This window comes from Phaseolus vulgaris, chromosome 8, assembly GCF_051622355.1.
Source record: "Phaseolus vulgaris cultivar YP4 chromosome 8, ASM5162235v1, whole genome shotgun sequence".
Classification (NCBI taxonomy): Eukaryota; Viridiplantae; Streptophyta; class Magnoliopsida; order Fabales; family Fabaceae; genus Phaseolus; species Phaseolus vulgaris.
Window position 1 is genome coordinate 1,833,172 of NC_143505.1, and position 22,687 is coordinate 1,855,858.

General features: G+C 32.9%; 2 protein-coding genes and 1 non-coding gene across 5 annotated transcripts; 2 read left to right on the forward strand and 1 right to left on the reverse strand.

Annotated features, from left to right (window-relative positions):
- Positions 1-2,816: 2,816 nt before the first annotated feature.
- Positions 2,817-2,888, reverse strand: TRNAE-UUC (transfer RNA glutamic acid (anticodon UUC)). The gene has a single exon. It is a non-coding gene; the product is annotated as a tRNA-Glu (tRNA).
- Positions 2,889-3,524: 636 nt separating this feature from the next.
- On the forward strand, positions 3,525-9,255 carry LOC137824410 (uncharacterized). 3 transcript variants are annotated; one of them, XR_016515042.1, is made up of 9 exons: positions 3,545-4,144; positions 5,609-5,755; positions 6,115-6,464; positions 7,266-7,351; positions 7,448-7,564; positions 8,070-8,192; positions 8,283-8,379; positions 8,463-8,517; positions 8,902-9,255. XR_016515042.1 is itself a non-coding variant. In XM_068630047.1 (7 exons), exons 1-7 carry the CDS (start codon positions 3,676-3,678, stop codon positions 8,962-8,964), a joined length of 1,926 nt encoding a protein of 641 aa, XP_068486148.1. In that variant the 5' UTR covers positions 3,525-3,675; the 3' UTR covers positions 8,965-9,255. The 3 variants fall into 3 exon arrangements, 1 of the variants encoding a protein (XP_068486148.1); XR_016515041.1 differs by lacking the exon at positions 7,266-7,351; XM_068630047.1 differs by lacking the exon at positions 7,266-7,351 and having other exon boundaries at positions 3,525-4,144; positions 7,448-8,192.
- A 6,531-nt stretch (positions 9,256-15,786) lies between these two features.
- LINC1 (little nuclei1) lies at positions 15,787-22,627 on the forward strand. The gene is made up of 8 exons (XM_068633470.2): positions 15,787-16,294; positions 17,820-18,029; positions 18,181-18,434; positions 18,535-18,805; positions 18,891-18,974; positions 19,278-21,376; positions 21,489-21,657; positions 22,055-22,627. Exons 1-8 carry the CDS (start codon positions 16,082-16,084, stop codon positions 22,298-22,300), a joined length of 3,546 nt encoding a protein of 1,181 aa, XP_068489571.1. The 5' UTR covers positions 15,787-16,081; the 3' UTR covers positions 22,301-22,627.
- The last annotated feature ends 60 nt before the right edge of the window (positions 22,628-22,687 follow it).

Genomic DNA, 22,687 nt, shown 5'->3' on the forward strand with positions numbered 1-22,687 from the left:
TTAAGGAATTGTTTTCTTCTTGTCATATTTTTAACTGGCATTGGAGATTGAATAAATGAAAGTGTGATAAATATGGAAAAGAATGAAAAACATTAATTAAAAGCATGTACATTATACATGTTTTGATTTATCATTGTTTAAATTAAAAATTAAGTTTAAGTGGTCTACAAATTTGTGTAAATAGTTAATAAAATTAGCTATAGCAGTCACAGCTATATAAAAATGTATATGTATATATGATCATTTAAATATAAAATGTACACACCTATATGGTTTTTTCAAATTTAATCAACAATTTGAATATTTAGTTAATTAAAAACAGATCAAGAAAATCATAATTGTTTTATCAAAGTTTGAGCATATTTTTATGTAAAAAGGGTCTAAGATTATTATTGTTTTAATTAACTTTTATGTGGATAAGGGTTATTAATTTTTTTATTGGATTGAAAAACTAAAACACGAGTACATTTTTTAAAAAAATCTTGCGAATTTCATTGTGAAAAGTGTTTTTTTTTTTTCTAAAAGGGGATTTTCAAGCTTTCAAATTATGAAATCAAAAGTAAAGACTCACAGAAAGGGTGGGATGGGGATAATAATCTTCATTATAATTTTGATTCCTTCAGCAAACACCACATAGAGAAATTGTTGTTAACTTCATGGATTAAACACAGAACAAGGGAATAAACAAGCTCAAGAGTTGTTGAACAAAAACATGCAAGTTTGCATCAAACAAAAAGCAATTGAGTGAGAAGGAAGATAAATGATACGTACATGCTAGAAGAAGAACTTGTTGAACAGAAGCAGCTGGTATTGTACGTAAACAACCTCTTGGAGAAGAAACTCCTGGAAAGAACACTGTTGAAAAGCAGAGTGACAATAACCTTGAGAGAGAGGGAGAGATAGAAAGAGATCTAATTAAGCCTTATCACTGAGAGAGGTATATAGCACCTGAGTTTAGGTTCCATACTCTATGCAGAAGTGTTGGATTACTGCATGTTTTGGTAATTTCTTCTGCATGCTACCTAAAAACCACTACTATTAGGTTCTGGCACCCTATATATAGGGAAAGTGAGTGCTAATGGAAAAAGTAGAAACTGGTTTTTGACTACTACTTATGCATAGTCTCAATTAGTGTGTGCATAACAAATATTCAAATTTCACCTATATCATGCCTAGATTAACAAGGCCACCATATAATAAGTTTTCACTAAGTAAAGACTGTAATTAAAGCATAAAATTCTGAGCTCTTAAAGAATATGACAGAAAGTTTCATTAACTCCATTATAAGAATAAATCGGTTTAGTTAGATTATCTATAATATATAGTCTTAATTAATATGAGTCTCGTGAGTTTCACGAGAAAATCTTAACGTGAAAAAGATGAAAAAGATGTGTTGAATACTGTAAGTACGTAGAATCTTTATCTTATAAGAAGAAAAATTTCAACTACAAATAAAACCATACATTCAATTTTATAAGATTGAGTTTCACTTCTATTCCTGTTTTTACTACCATTCCACCTCTTAATACTTTATACAATGGTTTTGGTACTTCTTATAAAAAAAATTGTACATAGATATGATGATTGATAATGATGTTAAGTGCATGGCATGCAGATACCCCGGTGCTGAACTTGTACGTCTCTCTCTTTCTCTCTGGGCCGTATGTAGCAGCAAATAAAGTATAACTGTGCTGCTAAAAAAGCTGATATGATGAGGGCACACACAGCTAAGGTGAAGGCACTATTATGTTAGGAAAATGATTTTGTTAGATATTAGTCTGACTAAGGTGGATCCTTCAGAAATTTCGAAATTGGTACGTTTAATATATCACCACTGTCTCATTGCTCCATGACCCATCCCTTTCTTCAGCTATTTTTCAGCCTCTCATGTGAAATATTAGGAGTGTGAACACTACCTATAGCTACCTCACTCTATTTATCACTCTTTACCTAACACAGATTTAGGTTATGATCCAAAAACACAGTTTATTTTATGATGATACAATATTAAATAGGGTGATTGGCACAATGGTCGATGAAGCCTTTATCTAATGTCAGTGTTATTATGTTCATTCATTGTGGTTTTCTTTTGACTGTCACGAACACAAATTTGACCAACCCTTGCAAAATTTTAAATTTAGAAACATTAACCCTAGCTATATATATAGGTCAATCATGAAAAGCTCTTTTGAATTCATTAAGTATTAGCGCAGCCAAAATTAGTTTAACAAAATAATGCACAGCCATTAGAACCTTCGTTACAATCATGACTGAGATTCTAGTTTTGTCAGCTTCACCATTACAATTTTACAGTGAAATAAATATGTATCAATCAGGTATAATCTTTCTATAATCAAACTCAATATACCATCTATGTTTTTGTTATGAAAAAACAGTTTATTTTAGTCTTTAACTCTCCATTTTAATATTATCTTTCTGAAACAGCTATCATTTTCAATTTTGAAGCATGATTTTAAAATAATCATATAAAATGTGAAATTTCTCACATTTTCTTCTATTATATTATTTTATTGTTACTCATTATCCATGTATGTATGTGTGATAAAGGAACAATATCCTCAAAGATAAATGTTTTCAATATTAACAATAAAAAGAAAATATAAACATGTTGACATCAATAGTAAGATTGTGTTGTGATTATGTTTTTAAAATGGCTTTTAATAAAATAATCAAAATTTAGGTTTTCATGTATCTGTTTTAAATTCCTCGTAAAATGCATAGCACTTCATTCATTGGTTAAATTAAAGTAATTACCTTGAAAAAGGGAAAAATAGAAAAAAAAATTAAAAAGAGGATTCCGTTGCCGGGAATCGAACCCGGGTCTCCTGGGTGAAAGCCAGATATCCTAACCGCTGGACGACAACGGATTTGTTGATGACTTTTGTATCTAATTTTATTTAATATAATATATTAATTGAAAATCAAACTAATTAAATGTTTTAAGATAATATTTATTGCTTTGTCATAGTAATCAATAAATAAAAATTCAAGACTGATTAACTTATTTGAATTTATAAAAGATATTAAAATTATGAATTTTTCAAATAAACTTAAACACCATTTAAACAAATTAAAAAACAACATGTAAAAACACACATCCAAATAAATATATTTTTTAGTTTTTTTCCTTTGTTTATTTAGATTAAATAAGAATGAAGCACTAAATCAGCACAACACATACCCTTTGTTACATTAGTTTTTAAAAAATAAAAAATACGTTTTTTAGTTTCACATTTTATCAAATATAATCAATGTTTTTATATTTGAAAATTAATAAATTTGATTCTCCAACTGTAAAATCACGTAAATTTAGTCGTCTGTTAATTTAAAATTAAGACAGAGTAAATCCACGTATTTTACAAAGTTAAAACGTGAGATTTATCAACAAAAATTCATAAAATGTTGAAAAACGTTTGGCAAGAATTAAAAACACGTTTAGAGCTAATAAACAAACAATTTCCTTCTTTTTTTTATTATTTGTCACTTTTTGTCATCGTTTTCTTGGCTGCTTCAACTTCAACTTTCAATAAATTTCCCAAGAAAAAGAGAAGAAAATAAAAGAAATTTTTCCGTATTTACTTTCCTTGCCTCCCAAACATACCCTCCGAATATTACTAGACCCAAACAGAACCTAACCTAATCACTTCTTCCGTCATGGACGCGCGTAGAGCTCCACGCGCCGTCATTGACCCTAAGGTCCGCAGAGTTGGGTTCTTCGCCCCGCCGGATCGTTCTCAGCCGGGTCCACCCTACCCGCTCTCATTTGATGTCTCTCCCGCAGCCAACTCCCTCTCGCCGGTCATGATCCCACCGCCGCGCCATCCGTCGGAGAATCTCAGCCTCCACGCCCGTCCCGCCGTCACTTCTCCTTCCGTTGAGGAATCCGTCACAGCCGAGAGCTATTCCAGCTCGTCGGATTTCTTCCCCGCTCCGATGTCTCCGGCGCCGTCCTCTTACTCGAGCAGGATGGTTGCCGACGACGGAGACTTCTTCGACGGCGGTAAAGTGGCGTCTTCGTTTCCTCAAGGCGGGTTTGACTTGACGACGACGAAGGCCAGTGGCGTTCCGGCGAGCGAATTAACCACCGATGAGGTGGTGAATGCTGATTCCCTTGCAATTCACGGTGAGGTTTTTCTATTTTTGCTTTCTTCAGTTATTTGAATCGGCTATTCGATATGCTTTCAGCTTTAAATTGTTTGTGAAAGTAAAATGAAATTGCAATTCAATATTTAATAGCTTTGATTACGTTTTGTGTCAGCACATTGGAAGCCATGAATGTTTTATGGTTTCATGCAATTGAATGGAATGAAGGCTTGTATCGTTGCTCTTTCAGCTTCCTTGTGGTCTAGATTTAACTTTCGATAGCTTATTTAGTGCAAGTCAACTCTACCGTGCATATCAATTGCGAGAACGTTTTACAGTATAGTGTTGCTTGTATCGTTTTACAGTATAGTGTTGCTTGGTCTTTATCAGATAGGCCCTTCTGCCTACACGCTTTCAGCTTGCGTATTGTATTTCCAAAGTGAAGCTGCTGAATATCTTTTTTTATTCTAAAGATCATTTGCATGCATTGACATTAAATTCAAAAGTAGTTCAAGTAAATTCTTTGTTCTTGTTATCTACTTCTCACAACTTGGTTACATTTTGTCATTAGTATATTTGTAGTTGCTTGAAGTTTGTTTGGCTGCTTAAAAGTTGAGATATCTATCAAGGGGCTATCCTCCAACTAACTAACTAATTATTCCTATGACTAACTACGGGGGTCAACTAGCACACAACCATGTTTTAGCTTCTCTGGTTGAAACATCGATTGTGGTATATCTTGGCCTGAATAATTCCTTAAATATTTTAATGTTTTTTTCATAATTAAAGTCCACTTGATAAAAAGGAGAAAAACTACAAACTAAGTTTTAATAGAAGTATAATTCAATGTCAATGAATAGCTTGACTTTTAGATAAGTAAAAATAGCCAAAGGGAAATGACAATAATTGGCTTCATGATAGTTGCCTATTTGTTGCTATCTAAATCTAAAAGGTTTCGCAAACAAAACTAGTTATTGCTTTTGTGGTGAAATTGGATTCAAGTCATGTCCAAATGAAACCCAAAAATATAAGAGTAAAGTAGAATGTTAGATTCAAGTACTTTATGTTGACTGAAGCTACAGTCGTACCTGATGCTGTGTATACCCTGTGGCTACTTTCCAGAAGTAGCCAACACTTCTTAAGTGACTCAAATTATGTTGAAACAAATTCACAAAATTCACCTAATTTTGTGCCATGTAAATCTTAGTTTTCTGGTTTTTGATACACTGTCTCTGATATTTACTAGAATAGATAGATGTTTTTTTTAAAAAAAAAAAGAGTTTGTGTCTTTTGCCATCTGCTATATTGTCCAGTTAGAACATATGAAGAATAATTGTTTTACCTGTTTGACTTGCCTGTTGTCAATGTTAGATGTTATCGTAACATGCTCTCTCTGGTTCTCGTCATCTTTCATTTTCTTTCTGGGATGTTTTTTTAAAGGAATCTTTGACAATCAGAAGTTATTATTTGGTATTTAAGCATTTTCTCCCTTAATCCCCTTTAGAAAGAGAGAGGGAAGACAAAGGTGGAGGATCAGCAGTGGAAGTGAAAGATCAAGCTCTGAATACTAAACCTAAGAAAGAAAAGACCTCAAAAGCTGAAAGACGAGCTCTTCAAGAAGCTCAACGAGCTGCTAAGGCTGTTGCAAAAGGTGTGTATTAGCATTTAGCTTGCTCTTGTTTGATTGAGATTAGTGCAATGTTGATCTTGTTATCTTAGGCACAAAAGAATTTCAGCTAGAGCATGTGAAATGTGAAGTTTCTCTGCAAAGTCAAAATTGAAATTTGTACTTGTTAGTTTGGCTGTCTATTTTGCATTTCCAGTTGAAATGTTGCACTTTTTTATTTTTGTCCTTGGATCTAGCTTCTTCAAACCCACTGTATAAGAACTGACTCATTTTTCTAGGAAGCCTGAAGTGGGAATTTATGATGAGATTTCACAGATCTTTTTTAATATTCATTGTGACTAACACTGCTCATTAGTTCGTCCTTTTATATAATGTTTTGTTAGCTGAAGGAAATAAGGCATCTGGAACTCTGGCTTCAGTGAATGTAAAACCAGCTAAAGCTGCAAAGCCCCCACAAAAAGTTGATAATGCTTCAGTTGCAGCCTCTGAGAAGAAAGAGGGTGATCGTCCACAAGAAAAAGATAGAAAGAAAGATGTTCCTCAACCGCGGATGCAATATGATGATAAGAGCAGAGTGGAGAAAGCCAAAAGGCGTGCCGTGGTAAAACAAACTGAAGCTAAGAACAGAGTTGAACTATTCAGGCATTTGCCACAGTATGAACATGGGAGTCAGCTCCCAGATCTTGAGGCAAAGTTTTTCCACCTTGACCCTGTGCATCCTGCTGTTTATAAGGTAGCTATGTTCTTCCACTGTTCTGTTTAATCTTGTTATAATTCATGTTTCTTATGTGGTTGAGTCAGGATCCATCGTTCATAATATATGATGTTCTAATGCCATTCTCATAGCCCAGCAATTAGATAAAACCACATGATAAATGGAGTTCGTTGCCCTAAATGAAGTTGAATCATGAAAACAGAAGACTTCAGTACCAAATTAATTTAATTTTACAGAATTTAATACAGCCTAGAGTGAAAAGGTTCATAAAACAATCATTCAGCATTTTTTGTATTGAGCTGCAACATTCCATATGTTTAAATCATTAAATGGAAATGGTTTTTTATGCCTAGCCTAATGTACTATATTAAATTCTAATAGTTTCATTTATACAATTTCTGGACTTAAGTCTCTTCCAACATTTAAATTTAGAGGTTTTGTTTTCAGCTTTTCATCAATAAAAACCTCATTGCTGAAATTTGCACATTCCTCAAACACACCCTTAAGCTTATTGGCAGTGTAATGGTTGAAATTTTGCATGGGGTAAATTCTATTCTATCTCCAAGCATTTAGGTATTTTACTTGCAGTTAAAGCAATTATTTATTCCATGGTTCATATGAGAACAAAGGCTAGGCAAGATGAAGAATATGAAATAGTATGAAGAGTTACAGTCCTTAAATACGTTCCACTCCTTACAGGGCTCAGAATGATTTCACGCCTCTAATGTTTTTTGCACTACTTTGTGGATGCCACTGTACTATTTGAAAGTTAAAAGTTCATCCTTAATGACATCTAAATTGAAAATAAATTGTATCTAGGGACCTATTGTATGCATGGAGCCACTATAAGCTGAATCATGAGTTCATTAAAAAAATTCTATGGTGTTGCTGCCGATACGGCATAGGTTAGTTATTAACACCTGGTTCAATTTGTTTTGTAAATTTGGCACTTTTTATATGTATTTTCCTTTAACCGTTGTGGTCTTAATGATGATCATCAGGTAGGTTTGCAGTATCTGTCTGGAGATATAACTGGTGGCAATGCTCGTTGTATTGCTATGCTTCAAGCATTTCAAGAGGCCATTAAAGACTACAGGGTTCCATCCGAGAAGACTCTGGTGAGAGACTTAACAGCAAAATTAAGTAGTTATGTTTCTTTTCTCATTGAGTGTCGACCACTTTCTATCAGTATGGGCAATGCAATTAGATTTCTCAAAAGTCGAATTGCCAAGCTACCTTTGACGCTGTCCGAGTCAGAATCAAAAACCTCTCTTCAATCAGATGTTGAGCGTTTTATAAATGAGAAAATTATACTTGCCAACAAGGTGATAGTCAAGCATGCTATCACTAAAATAAGAGACGGTGATGTTCTTCTTACTTATGGGTCTTCATCAGCAGTTGAAATGATACTGTTACACGCACACGAGTTAGGTAAACAGTTTCGAGTTGTAGTGGTAGACTCTCGTCCAAGACTTAGAGGGAAACTTTTGCTTCGTAGGCTTGTGGAGAAAGGTCTTAGCTGTACATACACTCATATAAATGCTGTGTCCTACATAATGAATGAAGTTACTCGAGTATTTCTGGGTGCTTCATCAGTGTTGTCTAATGGAACAGTTTATTCAGGAGTTGGGACTGCTTGTGTTGCAATGGTTGCCCATGCATTTCGTGTCCCTGTTTTAGTATGCTGTGAGGCTTACAAATTTCATGAAAGGGTGCAGCATGATTCCATATGCTCAAATGAGCTTGGTATGTAAACAATGAGAGATGAGTCCATTGTACTTGATCTCTTGCCTTATGTCTGGAAAAAAAGTTGATGCTTCTATGATTTTCTTACAGGTGATCCAGACATCATTTCTAGGGTTCAGAGTAGAGAGGATGTCAACCACTTGGAAGCTTGGGCCAATACTGAAAACCTGCAACTTCTAAATCTGATGTAAGGCATTTATATTCACTTTATACAAAACCAAAATTGTCATTTCATTACTCTGACCTTGGGATTTTATATATTGATGCCAGATATGATGCAACACCTTCAGATTACGTGTCCATGATAATCACAGATTATGGCATGGTAAGTGCTACAATTAAAGAAGATTTATTTAGTTGCTGCTAGCAAATACCTAAAGTGTGCCTTATTCCGGGCACCCCAACGTTACTATGGATTCTGTCTCGCTTTTTTTAGTAGAATGACACTATCAGAATTAAGATAACAATTTGGACTAAGAAAATCCAAGAGGATAAAAGGAAAAAAAATTACTTGCATCCTTCCTCGAATATTAGATAAAAGAGGCACATTAAAACAGTAGACGGCAGAATTTAAACTAGGTTAATCCTCATAATATAGCTCTCTTTTTTGTGGTAAAGTAAATGCATTTTTTAGTCTTGAGGAGCATTTTCCCTTCATCACTATTTACTATTACGAAAAATGAAAGATTTAACAATTTAACCTTGGCAGGTCCCACCCACAAGTGTACCTGTAATTGTAAGGGAATATAGCAGAGAACAGGTGTGGATATGAATGCTTCAAATGTGGATAATCTCAATTCTTGTATGCATGCAGAGACCATAATTTAGCAATAAAAGTTCTGTGAAGGCTGTGATGATGCCATCTTTCTGTATTATTATTTTCCTATACCGGAATAATGTAACGGTCCTTTTGTTCTTTTCGAAATTTTGGACGCTTCTCTGTATTCACCTGTCGCAGTGAAGAGTGCGGTTTGTCGCCTCTCCCGACAGATTTTGGCCATGCATTCTCACTTGTAACACTTTTTTAGCGGTCTTCAAATTTTGAACAGTTTTTGGTGTTTCATTATTCTGTTCCCAATATTTTTGGTTTCTTTGATTGTAAAAGACATCACGGTCACCACGCGTTACCGCGGAAGCTGCTACTGATTTTTTTTACGTGAATGCTGTAACCGGTAAACATAGAAAATTGCATGACAACGTTAACCAAAAGAGTCATTTCATTCAACTTAATCTGTAACCATAAATTTGTCTGTAATTGTTAGATATACCTACAGCCACAGTGGAATGTGCACATGTTTGAAGCCGCTGTAAGGGGATCCAAATCTATGAGACTCAAATATGCCTCTTACCTGGTGTGTGTTGGGTTAGACATACCTATTATCAGACATCGATACAGTAAGATATTATTGATAAAATATTTAATTCAAAATATATTTGTTAAATTTTTAATATTTTAATGATTCTAATATAATTTTAAAAAATATATTTATGAAATATTAATATACGTGTTCGGGTATCATTTGCTAAATAGATCCAAACCTGTTAAATTATCATGTTGGAAAGTTAGTTGCAAATGGAATGATTGTTATCGGAAAAGAGTGCATGTCCAATCGCTCTCTATCACAAATGGTCGGAGTCGCTGCTTTTATCCATGGAGGAGTGTGTCTGTATAAAATGGTTGAAGTTAAGACAATGGTGCTTTTTGTTTAAATGCCTAACTGTCCAGTTTTTATAAAGTTCATGATCTTCCTGCATTGAAAATTGTATTTTGAATTTCTATTGTTAAACAATTTACATCTTATTTTAATAAAAAATCTTTCAAGAAATTCCAAATAGCTTATTATATATATATTTAGACTTGATTAAGATATGTAATAATATTTTAATTTAAAAATATGTCAGTTACATGACTTTTAATAAATAGGTACATATGAAAATTTAATGACATTGAGTCCTCGCTTTTAGTTAATATAGTCACTATAACTTTTGTGAACTTCACAGTAGATTTATCTAATTTAACATTTTTTATTTTCATGTTTAAGATCAACATGAAGATTGACATTTACACTTTTTTTTATTTATTTTTTTAGTTTTTTTTTGTACAATAGGCGTAGGATATTGGTGATAATGTGTCATGTTCATAAATTTTAATGGGTATTCTTTGCTTAGAAGATGATAAATTTGCACCTAAAAAATAAATATTTGATATTTTTTAAGAAGTATCAGCAAATGTTAGAGTTTTATTTTAGTTAATGTTGTCTGAAGGTTAAAATTTAATCTTTACAAAACCCAACCATTTCATCGTTTAAGAGCTTTGTTCCCCCAAACTCGAACACTCTCCCTCTCACTGAAATAACTTCTTCCTCTTGTTTCTTCTTAACTGCAAATACTCTTTCTCCCTCACACTTCATAAACTCTTTCATCCTTCTCACCACCTCACTTTGCATCACTTGCAATCTTCCATCTACCAATTTTTTAATCTCCTCCACCAGTAGGTTTCTGTTGGGCCTGGGCCTTTTACAAAACCCTTGATGACTACTTCTTCCTGCACCTGTTCTTTTCTGATCGTCATAATTTTTTGCATTATAAAAATACTTTTCTGTAATATTTTGAATTATGTAATTTGTAAGTATTTTTTCAGATTTGTAATTAGCTTCTGGTAATTTATAAGCCTTTTTTATATGTGTGATTAATTTCTAAATTACATAATCAATAAATCTTTTTTCATATGATATTAATTTTCAAATTATGTAATCTAAATTTTTTTTTTCAAATGGATGGGATTATATAATTTGGAATACTATTTTTTTTAAAAATATATTTCTAATCCAGAAGTTATTTTCAAATTATGTAATTCATAATACTATTTTTTAAAAATATATTTCAGATTATATAATTCGTAAGTTATTTATGAATTCAATATTAGTTTTCAGATTATATAATCTGAAATATATATAATTTTTTTAAATTATTTTTTAATTTTATAAATCTATGAAAATAAATAAAAAAATATTTTCATATTTTATATGGTGTGATTGATAAAAATGTGAAGGTGTTGGAATAAGCCGTCATCCCTGAGATCTGACACTTTGTTCTTTCTGTTCTCTTTGTGAGTCAAAGGTTGATGTAGTCAAGTTTTGCAGTTGTAATCGACAATCCGATTGGGACTCTCTATGCTTCATTTTATGGTTTTCTTCATTTTGTGACTTTTTGGTTTTGTTCGTTTCGTGGTTTTTGTTTCTAATCATGTTTTTGTTCATTCTGCACCGAGATCGAGTTTGAGAAATTTTTCTCGTTTTTCTGGTCTTTTTTGTTGATTTGTTCTTGTACTTGTTCTTCCTTCTCTGTTATTCTCCACGAGACACAGATAAAATATAATTTTTTTTATTTGTAAGCAATAGTTCCTTGTACATACAATTCACACAATTTTTTAAAGCAACTATCATTATCACGTCTACACCCTTCAATAAAGTAACTATATATTTTTGTGTAAACTTATCCCCTTAGATATGCTTGCATATGTCATTAAGTTCATGGTTACTAGAGATGGAAAAAATGGATCAATAATGTAATTTTATTTCAAATTATTAAGGAATTACACAAACAAAATATATTCAATCTATCTATTAATATTTTTTTAAAGATAAATATTCAATCCATTAATAAAAATAATATTTAAAAAAATGTGAATCAAATTGAAAAATATAATTTTAAATGTTTTAAAAAAGGTAAGTTTGAGAAATATCCCATGAATAATTACAATAATTAATAATATTAAACTACATCAAACATTAGATACATATAAAAATATCGATAAAGAGTTTGATAAGAAGTCCAACAATCTATTTTAACTTAGAATAAAAGTTTTCTGTAAGTACAAATGATAGATAGTTTTTATACTTCTAGATTAATATTTAAACTTTTGTTAGTTCTTATACATTTATCTATCTGATTCAGTGTATAGTTTGAATATCTTAATCAATTATTTGAATTTAACATTTACATTACTTCTGATAATACCTCGTTATTTGTAACCATTGACATCATATTAATATATCACATATATACATATGCATAACATATAATCAAACACATTTAATGATTCACAACTTTTTATCCAATCAAATACATCATATCTCACACCATTAATTAAATATTATATCTATGTATACATAATATTTATCAATTAAATAATGTCAATGAGCAAAACAATCTTTATTAATGCTTTTGATATGTAGTTGCAAATTCATGTTAATATTTCGTGAAGATACCAAAAATTAAAAGCAATATTATAAAACAATATTTAATGTTTTTGATAAGTATTTATGAATGTTCTAAAAAAGTTAAGGAATTATAAATATTTTTTTATTCAAATATATAAATATACCCCCTTACAATCTTGTAATGTAATTTCATAAAGTTTTAATAAAATATTTCTCATTTTAAGTTCTTAATTAGTACCACCCCTTAGGGTGATCTTTCACTGAACAGTGAAAGCTGGAAATTAGTATGAAGATATAAGGGTGAATTTAAGACTCATATTCCTTAATAAGAGAGCAGATATACATATATTTAATGAATGTAAGAAAACTATCAAAACAATTAATATATGATTATAAATTCGTTTCAAGATTAAAAGAAGAAACCCAAAAACATAAAGCATTAATTACAAGAAAAAAAATGTTTTTTATGACAAGTATTTGTAAATATTAATCTTGCTCCCTTTTGAGAAAAGTATTAAATAAAATTAAATATTGAATGTGTAATACTTAATATTTACTATAGATAATGCTAAGTGTTTTAAGAATTATAAATGTTTTTCTTTTTCGATTTTGGAATGCACTCTTATACAATTTTTAATGAAAATATTTTGTTTTAATTTTTTTAATTAGTTTCCTAACACTGGTTAGAGTGATTTTGTACTGGACAGAGAAACTTGGATTGTAAAAGAAAAATTAAAAAAGAAAGAAGTAATTAATGCATTAATTGTCCGGAAATTATTTCCATAACATGAATAAAGTGGAAGTATCTTTGTGGTTTTCCAGTTAGGTAAATTTAATGCTGGAGCATTTAATGTCTTAAATTAAGGTGTAATTAAAATTGAATTAGTAGAATATTTTAATTGTTGTAACAGTACAGGTGTTTTTGTGAACACAAATCATAGTAGCAGCTTTCCATTGTGATCGTTATCTAAAGTATTCCATACTGGTGCAACAAGAAACCTTTCCCAAAAGACAAAGGGTGGCTTCCTAGTAAGTGTTACCTTACCAAATACATCGTTGTTGCTCCTTTTACCCAACAACGTTGTACACTTTTCTACTTGTCCCCGTAACACTCCCTACAACCCAACAACATTAAAAAAATACACATGCACCAATCCAATACATAATGAGTTAAATATATATATATATATATATATATATATATATATATTAGGTATTGTTTCAATCTTAAGTTTGAGAGATAATATCGTTAGAGTTAAGGGAGAAAAATGTATTTAAATTGTTATTGACCTCAACTCTTAAACGTTCTTAGACTATAATGGACATACTAAAACAAACTTCACAGTCAAGATCTAAGGAGAATGAATTCCCCTTAGTTGAAGAGTTAAGAGAACATTTTCGTTCTTATAAATGACACCTGCATCCAAGTTATTGTCCGTTTTGGAGTTCAAAATTTAGTTAGGATTTTATTCTTAAATAGCGTTTTCCTGATTTTATTCTTAAAAAGCGTTTTACTGATTTTAGGAAGAAAGAAACTTTTGGACGAGTAATATAAAACTATATTGAAAGTGAAGTTATTAAAATAAGTTTCGTATTTTCTTTTAATAACAAATCAAACAAGAATTATATTATCTAAGTGAGCTATGAGTTACCTGAAATGTTTTAACATCTTAATTTACATAATAAAAAAGTAAAAATTTATTTTAATAATTTTTTACTACAATTATAAAAAAATCTTAAATTTGTACTAAAAATAAAGAACAGTTGTGTTTCATTTGTTGTAGTTGGTCATGCATTGGCCAAAGTTCCGTTTCCCAACGTCATAATAAACTGCAAAACGACATAAAAGAGACATAATCGTTTTTAGTTTGAGGATTCGGAAGTAGAGAAGAAAAGAGTAATTGTTGTGTGAGTGGAGCAGAAGGATGAAGTGTTGTAAGAGAAAAGGCATGCCAATTGGCTCATACAGCTCTACAACACCCTGCCATTTCCAACCGCATCTTCTCTCAAACTCAATACCCATGCATTTTACCCAAACACCCCTCACCAATTATCCATCATTATTTTTTTAATTAATTATACACCAATATCCAATATATTTTTATTCTCTTTATCATGTTCAAGTTTCTCTTTAAGTTTTCTAGTTTTTTTTTCTCAACTCTCAATCTCTCTCTAATTTTTAATTTGTTATTTTTGATCCCTTAAACATTATTTAAATCATTTTTTCTTTTATGAAAATCAGATCCTGTGTTTGAGAAAATATATGTTTAAATTAGTCCTTCAAATATGAGTACACTATTTGTAATTATTTTTTTTAAATCAACTACTTGTTTATAAATGGTATCCTTTAATAAATAAATAAATAAATAATATTTATTTATTTAATAAAATAACAATTTTTTTTTCTTTAAAAATAACCTTTATATATTTTTTAATATTATTTTTATAAAATTATATATATATATATATATATTAAAATATATTATTTTTTCTTTTATAATCAATTATTGATAAAAACAATTAAATTATATATTTTTTAATGTAGTGAAAACATAAACCCATATAAACGAAACTCATGTTTTCACTAGTTTTTATATATAATTTTTTTTTAATTATTTATACTTGTATATGAACATTTTAATCCAACATTTATTATCAATACATTCATTTTCAAATATTAGTTTAAGGTTTTAGTCGTTTTTAAATTAAAAACCATATTTTATCCCCCACAAAAAATTATCAAATCTTCAATCTTATTTCTTATTACTTATAAGTTGTTAAATTAAGTAAAAAATTATACCGTTTGACGCTTTTTAAATGATTTCAATTATCAATAATAAAAATACATCACACAAATTTAGAATTTTATTACATTTCGATTGATAATAAATAATGCATTAATTTAAGATGGTTAAAAACAAATAAAATTTTCTATAATTTTGAACTTGCTCAACATTATTTTTCAATCAAAACTGGAATTTTACTTTAATAGTTTGTGGATTTTTTAATATTGTCTATTTTTACAAGTTATTAATTTAAAACTTCAACTCTAATGAAAAAAACATTGACAATATATATGAACTAAAAATTTATATTAATTTTTGCATTAAATAAAGTGTGTCTTTTTTGGCAAATAATTTTTTTTTCTTTGCTGTATTTTCAGATTTTCTTAGTCTACTACCAACAACTGGCCAAGGGTAATACCGTCACGCGAAAAAATACACGAGAACCCACGTTCCAAACCAAAAGGCGTCGCTACAGAATACCGATATTACCCTTGGGGAATTGGCGCAAGCGTGACAAAGGCAAGGGTAGTTTCGTACTCTCACCCACGCTCCAGACATTAAACGAATAAAATAAAAACAAGGAACGTGAGCGATCCGCGCAAAAGCAAAAAGAGGAGAGAGAAAGGGGAAAGAAGTAGAGAGAGAGAAAGAAGAGAACCGTTTGAGAATTTTAGAGACGTTATCGGACTTCAAATCCTCAATTCGCCGGAATTTGGGAACCGCGGTTGCGTCCGGAGGCTCGCCTAGTTAGGGTTTCCTTTCTCTTTCTTCTTCTTGTCGGTTTTGAATTTTCCCGACAGCGATGGTGCAGCAAGGCTGAGGTTGAAGGTTCGGGTCGTCGCTGTAGAGTGAAGAATTCGGGTGTGCTGGTGTTTTGACGATGTTTACGCCGCAGAAGGTGTGGTCAGGCTGGTCCCTGACGCCAAACAAGAGTGGGGTTCGGGGAGGAACCGGGTCGGGTTCGGATTTGGGTCCGAATTCGGGAGATGGGGTGAGCGCGAAGGAGCAAGGTATCGTCGCGGTTGTTGAGAATGGCGGGAACAACTTGGATCGCGGGGTTTTGGTTGAGAGAGTTTCCAACCTCGAGAAGGAGGTTAGTTAGTTGATTAGTTTGTTTTTTTTTTGCTTTTTTATATTCTTTTCGTTTTAATTTTGAGGGATTCCTTTTCCTTTTGCTGGGATACTGTGATGAAGTGTGCCTTCAAGTCTTAGTTAAGGGTTACTTTTTGGTTGAGTTTGTAGTGTTATTGATAGCTTTAGGTTTTGATTTTGAATTTCTTGGGTTTGTAATTATTATTATGGTGGAAATTGAGCAATTGTTGCGTAAGTGTTTTTTTTAAAGATTTTAATTTTTTGGATAACGTCTTGGTCCTTCGTTGAATTTGGAAAATATAGTTTTGTTTAGAAGGTTTGGGTACTGAAATTTGAAGATTGACTCTGGGGCGGTAACTTGGTATTTTTTGTTCTTAGAACGTGATTTGGAGATGTCAACTGTAGGGGATTTAGTTCTTAATCATTCGTTTGGATAATTCAGTTCGCATGCCTCGCCCGCATTTTAATTATGTTTTCTCCTTGTTCAAGAAACCTTTTGGCTATTATGTAATTGTTGAAGCAAAGTCACTTTTACTAAAAGCTTGGTCGTTGGATTGTGTATACTGCTTGCTTCTGTGGCCAATTCAGAGGAACAGTTTTGTTTTGTTCTTCTAGTCCTGTGATGATTCATATCAGGGCTTGACAATTATTCTATGTCCTAGATCCTCGGTGATTTCTAGACGGAGAGAAGTGCTTGAATTTTCAGAAGTTAAATTTCAGGTTTACATGATTCGTAGTAACATTTGAAATGGCTCATTTGGCTTCTCTGGAGTGCTTAGACTCTTGAAGGGTTTATTTGCCTTGAATTCTGAGAGTTTGGGGATTTCAATTTTGTTGTGTTTTTTTTTGTTCTTGGCTTGTCTTATATTTATTTTTATGTCCTTATTTACCTATTCTTTGTTACTATTATTTTTATTGTTCTGTCAAAGAAGGAAGGGATATTTAGCATTATTATAACCACGCTTCTCTATTGATATGGAGTATTTGGAGATTCTCATCATCGAGATGTGATGTTTTGGTTGAGTGAATGTGGCTGTGAAAGTAAATATAGAAAGGAAAGAGAAGCGTTTCAATCTTTTAGTTATATTTTACTGAAGTTTAGCATTGAGCAGATATGCTGTATGCATTGTTAAGATGTCTTGTCACTAAAACTAGGGTCAGCCTTCTATGTTTGGTATAACACTAAGTTTGAGCTTATATGTTGTTTGAATCTGTGCACTTTTATTTCAGAATAAATTATCTCTCAATTTTGGTTGCTCCGGGTGTTATTCTTTTATTTTCATTCACCCTGGGTTATCCAATCTCTAGATGTTGTTGTACTATGATAATACTGTTTGGCTTTAGGATGCTACAAGATATTAGGCTGATGTTAAAATGAAAATAAAATAATTAAAAGGGGAGCTTAGTGAATAAGGACATTCATAAGCAGCGACTTAAGCATGGGTAGCTGTGCAACCTAACTGTTTTATTATTTTTGACCAATTATATAGTGGTGTTTGACCTGATTAAAAGTTTTTCTGGGCCAGCTTTATGAGTACCAATTCAATATGGGACTTCTTTTGATTGAGAAAAAAGAGTGGACTTCTAAGTATACTGAACAGAGTCAAGATTTAGTAGAGGTGAAGGATGCTCTAGAACGAGAAAAAGCTGCACATTTAATTGCTCTATCTGAGGCAGAGAAGCGAGAAGAGAATCTGAGGAAGGCCTTGGGTGTTGAGAAAGAGTGTGTTCTTGATGTAAGTTTTTTGACATACATGTTTACATATGAATCAATTTCTCCCTTATATAAAAATGTTCAATTACTGTATGATCCGTATTTGTGGATAGTCTGCATCTGTATTCTTCATTTATTTCTTACTGATATCTGGAAATTTGTGATTCAAACAGCTTGAGAAGGCTCTGCGAGAAATACGATCAGAAAATGCTAAAATTAAATTTACAGCGGAGTCAAAGTTGGCTGAAGCAAATGCTTTAGTAGCTAGTGTGGAAGAGAAATCTTTAGAAGTAGAAGCCAAATTACGTTCTGCTGATGCAAAATTTGCAGAAATCAGCAGAAAGAGTTCAGAATTCGATAGGAAATCACAAGATCTGGAGTCTCAAGAATCTTCACTTCGAAGGGATCGATTATCCTTCATTGCAGAGTACTCATTATTTTTCATCGTCTTTTTAGTTTAAATATTTTTTCCGCTCTCTTTTAATTGAAATATTTGCTGGGCAGTCATTGATTTTGATTTGTGACAGGCAAGAAGCACATGAGAGTACATTGTCTAAGCAGAGAGAAGACTTGTGGGAATGGGAGAAGAAACTACAGGAGGGTGAAGAGAGGCTGGCCAAGGGTCAAAGAATTATCAACGAAAGAGAGCAAAGGGCTAATGAGAATGACAAACTATGCCGACAGAAAGAGAAGGACCTTGAAGAGGCCCAGAAGAAGATTGATGCAACTAATATAACACTGAGAAGTAAAGAAGATGACGTGAACAATAGGCTAGCAGATATAGCTTTAAAAGAGAAGGTAAATATTTGCTATGTCATATTGGTTACCTTTATTCTGTCATTTCTGTTGGTAGGAATTTATTGGTCCATGCCCTCTGCTGCAGGAATATGATTCTCTGGGAATAAATTTGGATCTCAAAGAAAAGGAGTTATCTGCATGGGAGGAAAAGCTCAATGCTAAAGAAAAAGTATGTTCTTATGTGTGTGTATATATAAATATTCATTTCCTTAATATTTGTTCTTGGAAATTATGACAATGGGTGGTCAATGGTCCTATGTAAGTTGCTGAATTTTATTGATTTATTTTTTCTGAGTTTTTGCAACTTTTGGTCATTCAAAAGTTAGCAGTGGTTGGATGTATGTTTCTGAGTAATTGTGTAATTGGAATGTTATGAAATTGTCAAATCGGCCATGTTTTTCTATAAAATGATTTATGCCAATAGTTTTCTGCTTTTTCTTTCCTCTGCTTAATACAGCTTGGCTCTTTGCAGGTTGAGATGCAGAAGCTTCTTGATGAGCACAACGCTGTTCTTGATGTGAAGAAGCAGGAATTTGAGGTGGAATTGAATGAGAAAAGAAAATCATTCGAAGATGGATTGAAGGATAAATTGGTGGAACTGGAGAAAAAAGAAGCTGAAATCAATCACATGGAGGAGAAAGTTGGAAAACGGGAGCAAGCCTTGGAAAAGAAAGCAGAGAAGCTTAAAGAAAAAGAGAAAGAGTATGAACAAAAAGTCAAAGCTTTGAAGGAAAAGGAGAAGTCTATTAAATCTGAGGAAAGAAGCTTGGAGACCACGAAAAAGAAAATAGAAAGTGAGAGAGAGGAACTGGTCACAGATAAGGCTGAAGTTGAGAAAATAAGAAGTAACAATGAGCAAGAGTTGTTGAGGATAAATGAAGAGATTGAACGTCTTAAAGTAACTGAGGAAGAGAGGTCTGAATATCTACGATTGCAGTCACAATTGAAGCATGAAGTTGATCAGTACAGACACCAGAAAGAGCTACTTGTGAAGGAATCTGAAGATTTAAGGCAACAGAAAGAGTCTTTTGAAAGAGAGTGGGATGAGCTAGATCTGAAGAGAGCAGATGTTGAGAAAGAGCTGAAAAGTGTGATTCAACAGAAGGAAGAAATACTGAAACTACAACAATTTGAAGAAGAAAAGTTAAAGAATGAGAAGCAGGCCGCACAGGACCATATAAAAAGGGAGTTAGAAACTCTTGCATTGGCTAAAGAGTCATTCGCTGCAGAAATGGAGTTGGAGAAGTCAAGCCTAGCTGAAAAAGCACAAAGTCAAAGAAACCAAATGCTTCTGGATTTTGAGCTGCAGAAAAAGGAACTTGAAGCTGATATGCAGAATCAGTTAGAGCAGAAGGAAAAAGATTTGATTGAGAGAAAGAACTTATTTGAGGAAAAGAGAGAGAGTGAATTAAACAACATTAACTTCTTGAGAGAAGTAGCCAATAGAGAAATGGACGAAATGAAGCTTCAAAGAAGTAAGTTAGAAAAAGAGAAACAAGAGACTGATGAGAATAAAAAACATCTTGAAAGTCAAAGGATGGAAATGCAAGAGGACATAGATTTACTTGTTGATCTCAACAGGAAGCTGAAAAATCAGAGGGAACAATTTATCGTGGAAAGGCAGCGTTTTATTGAATTTGTTGAGAAACTTCGGAGTTGCCAGAACTGTGGGGAAATCATCTCTGAATTTGTACTGTCTGATTTACAATCTTCTGATGACATTGAGAACTTAGAGGTGCCTTCTCTTCCAAAATTAGCAGGTGATATTATACTGGGAGATTCCATTGAAAATTTAGCTTCTTCAAGGAAAAATATTGGAGCATCACCTGCAACAGATCAAAAGTCACCTGTTTCTGCTGGCACTATCTCTTGGCTACGGAAATGTACCTCTAAGATTTTTAAAATCTCCCCAATTAGTAAATTTGAATCTGAAGATTCTGGTACTCTAAGAGATGTTATGAATTTGTCTGTTGAGAAAACTAACATGGACTCTCGCCATGAAAATGAAGCAGAGTTGTCGTTTGCTGTTGTCAATGACTCTCTTGATGGTCGGAGGGCACGATCTGGCAATGACATCACAGAGGTTGAAGCTGTGGATCAAGATCCATCAGTTGAAAACCAGAGCAACATTGACAGTAAGACACCAGAAGAATCAAAGGCTGAGCAGCAGAAATCCCGCAGGGGAGGGGGAAGAACTAGAATAAAGCGAACACACACTGTGAAAGCTGTTCTCAAAGAGGCCAGGGGAATACTTGGGGAAGCTGCTGAATTATTACCTGGGGAATCTGTGGATAATCATGAGACTGAGTTTCCAAATGGAAATGCTGAGGATTCTGCCAATGTGAATTCTGAAAGTCAGGGACTATCCAATAGAAGAATACCAATGAATGTCAGGAAGCGTAACCGGGTTCAAACATCTCAAATGACTGTAAGTGAGCATGATGGAGAAGCCAGTGAAGGACATTCTGATAGTGTCATACCAGGGCAGCGCAAAAAAAGGCGACAGAAGGCTGCTGCTCCACCCGCTCAAACTGCTGGTGAAACAAGATACAATTTGAGACGACCCAGAACGTGAGTATTCTGATTTAGAACCAATTTCCATTTTACTATTGAATGTGAGAAAATGCTTTTCTTTTTGCTATTTGCGCACTTACTCATATGGATGTGCACTGAATTGTTGTAGTGGGGCAACGACTTCGTCTGCCAGAGCTACATCTGCTGGTGGCAAAGAAAGTCAAGGAGAGGTTCATCGTGTAAAAGATACAGAAGAGGAAATTGTGGACTCAAAAATTTCTCATTCACTTTCGGTGGGCATTACCAATGAGGATGGTGGAAGCGTACATCTTGAGCAGGTAAGCTTGGTGTAATGGAAGTATTAAATGGAAACTCTAGACATTGTGAGAAAGAGAACTATAAATCATATTTGAATAGTTCAAGATTAAAAGATAAATGTACATTATTGTTTTCAGTGGTTAAATGATTTCTAACTTGTAATCTTTGACCATCCATATATGCTGTTATGACTCAGATTCATGTTTATCATTTCTCATGATTAAGAATTCTCATTACATAATACACATTAAAAATTGGGCACACAATCACACATTATGAATCGTGGAACTATTGAAAATTGGGAATTTGATGGTAATAGGATCCGGATCTCAACAAGTTTTGGTTTTCAGTTTACTGTCCTTTTACTCCTGGCGAACACAGTATGATGCTAATGTTAGTTGCATGTCATTATTTCAGTCTATGAAAGGTGTTGAGACAAGGGACGGTTATGGTGGTGATACCACAGGGACCTTCGCAAACAATATAACCTTGAGTGAGGAGGTGAACGGAACAGCAGATGATGCAGAGGAGAATGATGCTGAATATAGGAGTGAATCCCATGGGGAAGACGCCGGTGGAGTTGAGATCGATGACGATGAAGATTACCAACATCCCGGTGAAGCTTCAATAGGAAAGAAGCTTTGGAATTTTTTTACAACATAACTCCACATGCTTCTTGAGTCTTGACCTCATCAACTTTAGGGATGATGTCGGAAATGATCTTGTATTAACAATTGGATGTAGATCTCTAAATTATAACCACGAGGGGTAGTTCTTAGGAGAGGTGATTGGATTTCTCTAGCTTTTTTTGTGTACGTTTTCATGGATGTTTGGATGGAACATATGCTATTTGTTGATAGTTTTAGGCATTCGATAGTGTAGCTAAAGTTTAGATATTGGATTTTAGCTACCTCCCCTTGGAAATTGATTGTATCCAAATGTTGTATCTCTTCTGCTAAATGTGATTGTTTGAATTTAAGGAGGGTGAAATGTCTTTTCTATTTTATGCCATTCGTTAATACAAAATTTGTAGAGATGAAAAAGAATTTG